We start from the raw sequence: 12,500 nt of genomic DNA on the forward strand, positions 1-12,500 counted from the left end.
GCAAAAACCAGTCTAAATTTGTGTTCCAGGGTTGGCACAAAGCAGGTCTACAGCATAGAGCGGATCTACAGAACAGACCTACTGCCACATTTGGCTGAAGTTTGTCTAACAAAAGTGACAAATGCATCTGTGTTTGTCACGATGTGTGTTTGGTTTGGTAAACGTGCAGAGGCTGGTGAAATATCACTGCAAAACCACAAAAGAATGAAACTCCAGTTTGGAACTTTAAAAAACAGGTTTAAAAATCTTCCTTCACTTTTTTCACAGTTTTGTGTAAAGTGTCAGAGGAAGTTCTCTTAAAGAAGAGGTTCTCAAACTGTGGGGGAGGCTCCAGAAAAGGGGCACAGAGTGTTTCAGTGCAGTTTGTTTGGTTTTGTATCAGGTCGATCTTTATGACTTGGTCATTTTGTAAGTTGCTCACATGATGAAAAAGTTTGAACACCACTGGTTTAAACTGTTGGTGAAGTTTGTCTCTGGACGTTTCCTCTGACGACATCAGCAGAGGAAAAACACGTCTGTGTTTTACACCGAGCTGAAGTAAAACTGTGATAAATATAAACGACAGGGAGAGTCGCCAAACAGAGAAGAATCATAAACACGTGAAACTGTCAGAAACGTTTAAGTGAAACTGAAGAGAAAATTCAGCTCCCGTGATTCTGGGTTTAATGATTGTTGTGTTTGTTTTATTTTAATCATTTTGAAAGTTTTGGGTTTGAGTTTCTCACCGATCACAGAAGAGACACAGAACAGACTGATCCTCCTCTTCCTCCATCCACTGGTCCTCCTCATCCTCCTCTTCATCATCAGACAGACCAGGAACCTCCTCTGAACCAAACACACAGAACTGAACCAGGACTAGACCAGGACTAGACCAGGACTAGACCAGGACTGACTAGACCAGGACTGAACCAGGACTAGACCAGGACTAGACCAGGACTAGACCAGGACTAGACCAGGACTAGACCAGGACTAGACCAGGACTAGACCAGGACTAGACCAGGACTAGACCAGGACTAGACCAGGACTAAACCAGGTCTAAACCAGGTCTAAACCAGGACTAGACCAGGACTGAACCAGGACTGAACCAGGACTGAACCAGGACTAGACCAGTACTAGACCAGGACTGAACCAGGACTGAACCAGGACTAAAACAGGTCTAAAACAGGTCTAAACCAGGACTAGACCAGGACTGAACCAGGACTGAACCAGGACTAGACCAGGACTAGACCAGGACTAGACCAGGACTAGACCAGGACTGGACCAGGACTGGACCAGGACTAAAACAGGTCTAAAACAGGTCTAAAACAGGACCAAACCAGGTCTATTTAGAACAACCAAACGCAGAGATATTTGCTTTTCTGCACAAACATTTAAAAAAAACAAATGAAGCAGATTTAATAATTTCACAAAAGTGTAAATAAAATCCCGTTTTTGTTTCAATCCCAAAACACCGGTCAAATCTGATCTTATTTACACAGAAGAGAGATAAACATTCATATAAACGCCTAAAATATGACTAATCAAACGTTTGTTCACTTAAACCGTTGTTATTTTGTAGAAAAGTTCGTATTTCGTGAGTTTTTTGTTTTATTTACCAAATTCACGTGGATCCGCGGGCTCCGCCATCTTGTTGCCTTGGCAGCGCTGGGACTTCCGGGTCACGTGACTGTTACGTTTATTGTTTGGTTTTTTGTTTTTTTTTTAATAAATTATTATTATTTTGTTTTTAACAGACGGAACAATCATAATATTAATCGAGACAAAATATCATTACATAATAAACAAAGAAGAAGAAGAAGAAAGAACTTAAAAACAAGAAATTATATTATACAAAATGTAAACAAATTAAGTAATTAAAGTCAGGGGAGACGACTGATCTTTTTTTTTTTATTTTATTTATTTATTTTTTTTTTTTTATGAGTTCATGTCTTAATGGCTGTAAAATATTTGTGTGTTTTATTTTGAAGGTGGTGCTGTATTTAGTTTGTTTTATTAAGTTTGTTTGTCTTGTTGCTTTAAGGTCAGTTTTATTATTACTTATCTTATTACTCAGTACCGCCGAAAAGATGGAAGATTTTATGATCCACGAGCTGCAGAGATGAGATCAACTTTGAGCTTTAAACGCGGCGGAGAAAAGAGAAAGTGTCGTAGATGACGAGCACGTGTGACACAGTTCATATGAGCGCTGTTAAATCCTGCTAAACTGTGAACCAGCGCCATCTCCTGGTGTCCGCCGCACCTGCACTTACTAAACTCCTCCTCGTTGGTGGTTGGTTGGTTTTGTATGAAAAGTGCTTTATAAATAAAGTTTGCTTGTGGAGAACTCGGGACGAGGTCATGTGGTTGTGAAATTGTGGGGACAAAATGATTCATTCATTCATGTGTAGCTGTTTTATTGCTCATCTGACAGTTGTGTGTTGGACTGGACGTATTTTATGTTTGTTTGGCCACGATCTGCTGAAGTTTATTTTCACTATATTTGATTTGACCGTGTTTTTCTGAGTTTTGCTCGAGGAGAATAAATGACACATGATGAATGTTCACTACAAATCTATTCACAGCAACTGTTTTCTATATTCTGTGCAGGTACATAAAGGTTATTTCTAGAGTTATTTATTTTATAGAGTTATTTATTTATTTTGCTGATGAATTTAAACTTTGTCGATATTTAGCTCAACCGACCTGCGCCTCTACAAACATGTTTGTTTTAAACATGTTTCACATGTGGATTTATTAAAACATGTTTTATTCGAGTTTCTTTTCACATGTTTTAAAGTTTTTCTCCAGGTGTTTTTGTTGTTTTAGCTCGGGGAACATTCGCTCTCTGAATAACGTGAATATCAGACAGTGACATTACTTTTCTACATTAATAACCAATAACAAAAATAATCCAAAAGTTCTTTTTTCAACCATCGACAACATTTTAAACCCTGATTTTAGCACGTTTTACTTAACGCCCACTGACTCTCTGTGAGCAGTTTGCAGACCACTTCATGGGTAAGATAAACACTATCAGATGTGATATTTGATCTTGTCAAAGCTCTGTTTTTAGTTCATCTGAGTGTTTGTCTGGACCAGAGGAAACACTGGACACTTTTGTCCTGGTTAATGCTGAGATGTTGGACAAAGTTTTCTCCTCAGTGATTTCCTCCACGTGTCTTTTAGATCCGATTCCTACCCCATTTTTTAAGTCATTTTATGGATCTTTTAGGGATGAGCTTTTAACCATGATGAATTGCTCTCTTCAGACGGGGGTCTTTCCCTCTGCCTTCAAAACTGCAGTGGTGAGGCCCCTGCTGAAGAAGAGCAATTTAGATTTTAATGATTTTAACAACTACCGACCAGTGTCTAACCTACCATTTTTAAGCAAAATTTTAGAAAAACTTGTTTTTATTCAACTAAATTATTTTTTAGATGATCATAACATGTTTTGTTGGTGGTTCCTGGTGGAGGTGGACGTCTCTCTGTGGTGGTTCCTGGTGGTGGTGGACGTCTCTCTGTGGTGGTTCCTGGTGGTGGTGGTGGACGTCTCTCTGTGGTGGTTCCTGGTGGTGGTGGACGTCTCTCTGTGGTGGTTCCTGGTGGTGGTGGACGTCTCTCTGTGGTGGTGGACGTCTCTCTGTGGTGGTTCCTGTCTCTCTGGTGGACGTCTCTCTCCTGGGTGGTTCCTGGTGGTGGTGGACGTCTCTCTGTGGTGGTTCCTGGTGGTGGACGTCTCTCTGTGGTGGTTCCTGGTGGAGGTGGACGTCTCTCTGTGGTGGTTCCTGGTGGTGGTGGTCGTCTCTCTGTGGTGGTTCCTGGTGGAGGTGGTGACGTCTCTCTGTGGTGGTTCCTGGTGGTGGTCCTGTGGTGGTTCAGGTGGACGTCTCTCTGTGGTGGTTCCTCTCTCTGTGGTGGTTCCTGGTGGACGTCTCTCTGTGGTGGTTCCTGTGGTGGTTCTCTGGTGGACGTCTCTCTGTGGTGGTTCCTGGTGGTGGTTCTCTGTGGTGGTTCCTGGTGGACGTCTCTCTGTGGTGGTTCGTCTCTCTGTGGTGGTTCCTGGTGGTGGTGGTGGGTGGAAATGTGGGATTGTTTTTAATCTGTGTAAAACACTTTGTGTTACATTTTTGTATGAAAAGTGCTTTATAAATAAAGTTTGATTGATTGATTGTTGAAGTTGACCATAAAAACAAAAACATCATTAAACTCACAGCATTAACGAAAAAACCGTGACTTATTCAGTGTCGGGAGTAACAGATTACATGTACCAGAGTAATCAGAGTACAAATGATGAGTAACTGTATTCAGTTACAGTTACTGTTTCAGTGAGTGGGAATTGGATTACAGTTACTTTGTTGAAATAAATGGATTAAACAGAGAACTAAACCAGGACTAAACCAGGTCTAAACCAGGACTAAACCAGGTCTAAACCAGGACTAAACCAGGACTAAACCAGGTCTAAACCAGGACTAAACCAGGACTAAACCAGGACTAAACCAGGACTAAACCAGGACTAAATCCTGCTGTGTGGACGTGTTTCTTCGTTTTCTATCAATAATATTTTTAATTTGGTTCAGTAAAGTTTGGACTTTTTATTTTCTTTTATCAGATAAAACTTCTGATGTGAAGATTTCCTCGTCTTTGTTTCTCTACAGCAAATCAAGTAATCCAAAGTAATCAGATTACATTACTCACTTTAAGTAATTTAATGGATTCTGTTACAAACTACATTTTGGTGTGTGTAATCTGTAATCTGTAGGGGATTACATTTTAAAAGTCAACTTCCCAACACTTTATTTCACTGAACGATTCAAAACTTTGCTTAAATCTTTCGCCCGATTTTCACGCACGCGCAGATGTTTACCTGTAACTGCGCTGGACGTGATGACGTTTTCGTGTCCACATGAAATAGCCAATCAGAGGCGAGGAGGGCGGGGCCTTCTGTTACCGTCCGCTGATGCCGCTAGAGGGCGCCACCCGCTCATTAAACACAACACGACTTTGACCACGAAACAAACGAAATATTCTATAAATTAGAATAATAAATACATTTATATTGGAGCGTAAACTTAAACAGAGGAAGAGATGATCAAAATATTACATTATTTATATATATTTAAAAAATTCAAGATACTCCAGATTCAACTCTTTAAAAAAACCAAAAAAAAACTCGGATTTATTTTATTTCTGTATTTATTTTACGAGATTTGTGTTTTACTTACTGCACATACATTTATATCATGTATGTCTTACTGATAAAAGTCTTTTGCTCCTTATTTACACGTTTATTATTCTTTTATATATATTTTGTTGTGATGTGTCTAAATCATTTCCCTTGTGGATCAATAAAGTTTGTTTACGCCCAAAGTCGAAATCTAAATGCGAATCGCTTAATAGATTTTTAATTATTGTTTTCTTTCTGATTTGAACATTTATTTTGCCAGAGTTTGTGCACTTAAATAACCAACAAACAACGTGATCATTTAAAACTTTTACAACAACATGAAACATTCATTTAAAACAAACTTAATCCCTGTTTCCCCCAAATTTCCCTTTGACAAACACACAAACAAACACAGAAATCAAACCACAGAAATATTGATTTTTTAAATAATTCAACACCATAAACCAACAGAAAGTCTTGAGCGTCTGAGGCACGAGCAGATCATCAGGTCGAGCGTCGTCTTTTCTGTCCATCTGAGAAAAGAAAAGTCTCTGGTTAAATGAACTATATTTATTTAAGAGTTTATTTTTTTAAATCTCACAAACTTGACCGAAGCACAAATGTGGATTTAACCAGGATTTGTAGAAGAAATTCCACACTTTCCGTTGCGTTGGGACAAGTGTGAGTCCATGTGCACAGTGGATAAAGCAGCACATATGTTTCTGTGTCCAGTGGGAAAAAGTTTTTCCAGGTGAGAGTCGCTCAATGTGGATGACGAGGCCCCGCCCCCCTCCCCCCGTACGCTGTCCTGGTTTTGACAAACACAAATCTGGTCACACTGACCTGTATTCACCTGAGTCATGTCTTTTAATCCAACACAAGTTGAACCACATCAGCGACACAAGAGCTGGAGTTTTATCTTCACTTAGTTTATGTAAATTAGTGATGTGGTTTTAAGTTTTGTTTCTGTGAGATTTGAACAAAACTGAATTAAACACATTATAATGTCAAACAGCTGATGTGGATCTAGAGTCGTTATGTTTATATGTCGTAAAGTTGAATTTATTGATGCAGATTAGTGCAGATAGTAATAATAATGATGATCATTTTAATATAAAAATGTTCATGATTAATCGATAATCAATCGTTAATTCTCCCAACAATCGATTAAGAAAATTTCATCGAATGCTCGTCTCTACCTCGGACCTCAGAGTATTTTGTTTTTTACAAATAGATGTGGATTTGTAAATATCTTTCATATTTGCAAAAAAAACTAAAACTGTAAAACTGAAAAATTCTGTTTGTAAAATTTGTGGATCAACAATTACTAGAGATGTACCGATATCCAAATCTCTCTGTTCGATATCATCTTGATGTGCATCTCACAGTTCGATATTTATTGTGATTTATTTTCCAAATGTTGATATAAATGTAGATGAGTGTCAGAATAATTTTATTATCCCATATTTGCTAAATACTTGTGTGATATTCTAGGCCTATGAGTTAACCATTTATGTACTACAATTCTTTGATTTATAATGTACCAATCACTTGTATGAATATAAATAACCTCTGTGTGTTTGACAACTGTGTGCAGTGTCCTGTCGCTCTAGTGAACCTCCAGATGATTCCTCACATGAAGCCAACTCCCACTGTCACACATGAAGAGTTATGATGGTGTCTGACCTAAGGCGCCTCCTGATTGTTAATCATGTTTTATGTGTTTGTACTATGCTTAGCTGCACCAGTTTCTTATTATGTCTTTGCTGTTTCCCCTTGAGAATTATCATTCTGTAACTAGGGCCTCCTAATGAAATAAAAAGAGGAGAACAGCCTTGAGTCATCAGAACGTGTGGAGACTGTTGGTTTTGATGCCCACTGCCCGTTCTCCTCATGAGTAAAACTGAATTAATCTCTTGTCTTTCTTCTTGTTTATAATGTTTAGATAAACCTAACAATGAGACACTTTTTTACTTTTAAAATCCCTTGACAAGATTTTGTTGTGAATTATTTCCGTCATAATCTGAAGAATTCAAGTAAAAACATGTTTCTTCATGTTTTCTGCGCTGAAATGAATCATGGGAAATGTAGTTCTGATGTTTATAAACTGTTACTTCTGTAAAACCTGAATTTAAACAAAGAAACTTGTGACAGTTCATGATTTTATTATTAGACTTTTCACAATACGACATCATGATATTTCAGTTATTGTTTCATCTCTAACAGTTTCACTAATTCACTGATTTCCTCCATGACGTTTTTTAGAGACATTTTTTTAAGAAATCCACAAACACAGACGCACAAACACACAGGATCCACTAGAGGCACTGCTGGTACAGACGTTAAGTTAAATGAAGTTGGTGAGAGACAATCATGGAGCTGTTGTTGTTTGTCTCCAGTTGTCGTCGTGACTCTGGAGCTGCAGCGGAAAAGAGAAGATTAGATTTTTCTCATGAAGCACAAACTAACACAAACTGCTTTCAAAAATGTTGGATTTTGTGTTGATTTTTCCCCTGTTTTTAGATCATAAACTTTTTCTCTACTCAAAATCCTCCAGTCGTCTTAAAAAACATGTTTGAATCATTCGCTCCGGCTCCGCTCTGATTGGTCGAAGTGATCATGTGATATGTGGGAATGTAAATCTCAGAATCTGAATTTATTTGTCATTTCAGAATAAAAATTCACAGAAACTAAACCCAGATCAACAGCACAAATAATAACACATACAGACAGTTTCAAATCTCCAGTGTCGGGAGTAACAGATTACAAGTACTGGAGTAATCAGAGTACAAATGATGAGTAACTGTATTCAGTTACAGTTACTGTTTCAGTGAGTGGGAATTGGATTACAGTTACTTTGTTGAAATAAATGGATTACACAGAGAACTAAACCAGGACTAAAACCAGGTCTAAACCAAGACTAAAACCAGGACTAAACCAAGACTAAAACCAGGACTAAACCAAGACTAAACCAGGTCTAAACCAAGACTAAACCAAGACTAAACCAAGACTAAAACCAGGACTAAACCAGGACTAAACCAAGACTAAAACCAGGTCTAAACCAGGACTAAACCAAGACTAAAACCAGGACTAAACCAAGGACTAAACCAGGTCTAAACCAGGACTAAACCAAGACTAAAAACTAAACAGGACTAAACCAGGACTAAACCAACTAAACCAAGACTAAAACCAGGACTAAACCAGGACTAAACCAGGACTAAACCAAGACTAAAACCAGGACTAAACCAGGACTAAACCAAGACTAAAACCAGGACTAAACCAGGTAAACCAAGACTAAAACCAGGACTAAACCAGGTCTAAACTAGGACTAAACCAGGAAACCCAGGACTAAACCAGGACTAAACCAGGTCTAAACCAGGACTAAACCAGGACTAAACCAGGACTAAACCAGGACTAAACCAGGACTAAACCAGGACTAAACCAGGACTAAACCAGGACTAAACCAGGACTAAACCAGGACTAAACATTATGACACTAACAGCAGTTGAACATAATTGAAGCATCAGTGTCTCATATAAAAATCTTTTCTCTTTCAGGATGAGTTTGCTTCATGTCGTTTTAAAAAACACGACAACATCAAGTAATCCAAAGTACTCAGATTACTTTACTCACTTTAAGTAATTTAACGGATTATGTTACAAACAACATTTAGGGGTGTGTAATCTGTAATCTGTAGGGGATTACATTTTAAAAGTAACCTTCCCAACTCTGTAAATGTCGTGTGTCCAGGAGAGTCTCCAGGGTCGGTCCATTCAAAGCTTTAAAAACAAACCTAAAATCTTAAAATCAAGTCTAAAATGAACAGGAAGTCGGTACAAAAGACGCAAGAGTCGGAGGAACTGAGGCGATGTTCAGATCCAATCACATCCTGATGCCGTGAGACGAAGCAGTTCTGTCCTGTAGCCCAGACACTAGGGCTGTGCAAAAATATCGGAATATCGATATATCGTATCGTTTAATGTGATGATACAGTATCGATATCATGGCCTGTGTATCGAGGTGTGTATCGTATCGTAGCCTGTGTATCGAGGTGTGTATCGTATCGTGGCCTGTGTATCGAGGTGTGTATCGTATCGTGGCCTGTGTATCGAGGTGTGTATCGTATCGTGTGCCTGTGTGTATCGAGGTGTGTATCGTGTATCGTATCGTGGCTTGTGTGTATCGAGGTGTGTATCGTATCGTGGCTTGTGTATCGAGGTGTGTATCGTATCGTATCGTGGCTTGTGTATCGAGGTGTGTATCGTATCGTAGCCTGTGTATCGAGGTGTGTATCGTATCGGCAGCTCCTTCATGATACCAGCCCTAGACACTAATGCTCCTTACAAAACAGCACTGACTTGGAACACGCTTTAGAAAACCGGGGCGGGTGAGGGCTGTTTTTTAAAAACTGTATTTGACATACAATATTTGAACTATTTATTCTTATTCTTATCTGTGCTGCTGTTGACCTGGACCTGAGTGCAGGGTTTCGTTTCTGTGCATTTTTTTTATACTGAAATGACAAATTTAGTCTCCGTTCAGTCTGCAGGTTTAAAGCTCAATTCAGATTTGTTTTGTGAAATCTGATGTTTTTTCGAGCTCGTTCACATTTCCAGTTAAATGTGACTTGTGTGTGACTCCAGTGTGAACATTAAACGGTCCAAAAGTGTCCCACATGTGACACTGGAGACACGACGACGTCAACCGCAGCGAGCGTCTCTGTGTTTACACAAGTTGAACAAACATGGACGCAGCATCGAGCACCTGGAGATTTTAAAGTTCCTCTCGTACCGGAGCCACAACATGAACAACTGACTTGTTTTAAGGAGGAGATTGAGAAGGAGAAGGAGCAGGTTTTTGGTGGTGGTGTTTTGTGGTGAGTGGAGATGTGCTTCACTTCAGTCACATGGATCATGAACAGTTTTCTCTACTTCAGTGCAGAATAGTGACGTTTGTGTCTTGTTGATGACGTGTAGGTGGATGAATGTGACCTGACTGTTCACACTCAAGTCACCTGTTAAAGATCAGATATGGATCAGTTTCAGGAGCACAGATCCAAGTGTCCTGGTCACATGTGAAAACATCACATCTGTGTGGTTCAGACATGAAAAGATCAGATACAGGAACATAGAGACAAAAAATCGGATTTGGGAAACTTCAGGTGCATCTGAACGTAAACTAAATTCTGATTCTGATATCGGGGGTTTTCAGGTTCTAGAATGTGGTGATGTCAAACTCTCAGACGGAGGCAAGAGACAGATTTTCCTTTAAAGGTCCATCTCATACAAAATAACTGTGTGAAGTGTTTTCTGCTCCGTCAAACGCGTCACAGGTGAATCTGCCACGGTGTCGTCGTAGCAGCTTTAGTTCGTTGACACGTGGGAGGGAGGCACAAATACGCTGCAATTTATTAAAAAAACAACACAGAATCAATCTAAAAAGCACTTGGGCGACAAATCCAAGGCCACACATCACTCTGAGAAGGTAGAAACTCTGAAAAGTTCATTTTACATGAGATGTATATGTATTTTCCAAGAAATATGGCAAAGGTAAATTCCCAAATATTAAACCTGATCATTTCTATTATTGACTAAACCAAAGCCGCTGGACTGAAACAAACATCTGCAGTTTGTTTGAACAATATTCATTTTATCTGTTTTAAATATCGACCGATAGAAATCTGTGACGTCCTTTGAAACCTGCGATAACTTTTACTGAAATTGTTCTGAAGCTCATTAATTCTTCATCACAGAAACACTGGACATGACGTCGTTTATTTCTGTTCTAATTTGGTGTTTTGGTTCCGGACGATTCTCCAATCAGAAAGCAGAATGAGCGTCACATGACTCTCTCGTTTAGTTGAGTCGATTATTTGACAAAACGTGATTCTGTGGAAAATCCAAAATTAAATTCTGTTGCACTTTATTTATTTAATTGTTGGATTTGTTTACGTCGTATCTGAGGACACAGAGTCACGTTTATGAAAGAAAATATATAACTCTTACACACAGACCATTTAAAACAACTATAACATGATTTTACTCAAGTTTCACTTCATTTGGCACTTTTACCTCACCTGCGTCTCACCTGCGTCTCACCTGTTCATTAGGCTCCTCCCCCTCTCACCTGCCCCTCAACTGTTCATTAGGCTCCTCCCCCTCTCACCTGTTCATTAGGCTCCTCCCCCTCACCTGCGTCTCACCTGTTCATTAGGCTCCTCCCCCTCTCACCTGCGTCTCACCTGTTCATTAGGCTCCTCCCCCTCTCACCTGCATCTCACCTGTTCATTAGGCTCCTCCCCCTCTCACCTGCATCTCACCTGTTCATTTGGCTCCTCCCCCCTTCTCACCTGTGTCTCACCTGTTCATTAGGCTCCTCCCCCTCTCGCCTGTGTACACTCATTAGGCTCCTCCCCCTCTCACCTGTGTCTCACCTGTTCATTAGGCTCCTCCCCCTCTCACCTGCGTCTCACCTGTTCATTAGGCCCCTCCCCCTCTCACCTGCGTCTCACCTGTTCATTAGGCTCCTCCCCCTCTCACCTGCGTCTCACCTGTTCTTTAGGCTCCTCCCCCTCTCACCTGCGTCTCACCTGTTCATTAGACTCCTCCCCCTCTCACCTGCGTCTCACCTGTTCATTAGGCTCCTCCCCCTCTCACCTGCGTCTCACCTGTTCATTAGGCTCCTCCCCCTCTCACCTGCACCTCACCTGTTCATTAGGCTCCTCCCCCTCTCACCTGCGTCTCACCTGTTCTTTAGGCTCCTCCCCCTCTCACCTGCTCATTAGGCTCCTCCCCCTCTCACCTGCACCTCACCTGTTCATTAGGCTCCTCCCCCTCTCACCTGCATCTCACCTGTTCATTAGGCTCCTCCCCCTCTCACCTGCACCTCACCTGTTCACTTGTCCTTCCGTTTTCCGTAGGCGGCGATGGCTTTGTTTTCCAGTATTTCCGTCTTTTGTTCGGACGTGAGCAGTACGTTGGAGACCATCGCCGCGGCGACGGCCTGGATGGGGATGGACATGGACGGAAGCACCGGAGAAAGCGCCCGTAAAACCTGACGCGCCACGTACTCCATGGGACGACTCTCCTGACGGTTGACCAACAGAGCGCTGAGGAGAGAGCGGGGGGCGGGGTTTAAAGATTTACTGAAGGAGGATCTGTCGCCGTGGAGATGTTGTCACTTTGCCTAGAATGTTCCACAGTATGACATTACAGAACACGCATTCTTATTCTGACTGTGGGCGCCTCTAAACAGATCTGACTCGTAACTTGGCCTGGTCACATGTAAATCTCAAAGAGCTATGGGTTTATGCCACACTCAACCTGGTCTATGTGTCGCCCGAGTCTGTGGGTCTGTG

General features: G+C 40.7%; 2 protein-coding genes across 3 annotated transcripts in view; both read right to left on the reverse strand.

The window, feature by feature from the left end:
• The window catches only part of LOC129409184 (protein arginine N-methyltransferase 3-like), a 6,548-nt gene extending 4,390 nt beyond the window's left edge, over nucleotides 1-2,158 (reverse strand). Inside the window, exons 1-2 of the mRNA XM_055154389.1 lie at nucleotides 1,596-2,158; nucleotides 726-825 (exon numbers count right to left, since the gene is read on the reverse strand). Coding sequence (XP_055010364.1) covers nucleotides 726-825; nucleotides 1,596-1,626 — 131 coding nt within the window. The 5' untranslated portion in view covers nucleotides 1,627-2,158. The remainder of the gene's footprint in view (nucleotides 1-725; nucleotides 826-1,595) is intronic.
• A 3,297-nt stretch (nucleotides 2,159-5,455) lies between these two features.
• Nucleotides 5,456-12,500, reverse strand: part of htatip2 (HIV-1 Tat interactive protein 2) — a 21,767-nt gene continuing 14,722 nt past the window's right edge. Inside the window, exons 6-7 of one of the 2 annotated variants that reach the window (XM_055154907.1) lie at nucleotides 12,034-12,251; nucleotides 5,456-5,676 (exon numbers count right to left, since the gene is read on the reverse strand). In XM_055154907.1, coding sequence (XP_055010882.1) covers nucleotides 12,038-12,251 — 214 coding nt within the window. In that variant the 3' untranslated portion in view covers nucleotides 5,456-5,676; nucleotides 12,034-12,037. Of the gene's footprint in view, nucleotides 5,677-7,288; nucleotides 7,563-12,033; nucleotides 12,252-12,500 lie in introns of those variants that run through there. The other variant, XM_055154906.1, reaches the window with a different exon arrangement.

Source organism: Boleophthalmus pectinirostris, unplaced genomic scaffold (assembly GCF_026225935.1).
Source record: "Boleophthalmus pectinirostris isolate CB_2022bp ecotype Guang Dong unplaced genomic scaffold, ASM2622593v1 HiC_scaffold_19, whole genome shotgun sequence".
In the NCBI taxonomy this organism is placed as follows: domain Eukaryota; kingdom Metazoa; phylum Chordata; class Actinopteri; order Gobiiformes; family Gobiidae; genus Boleophthalmus; species Boleophthalmus pectinirostris.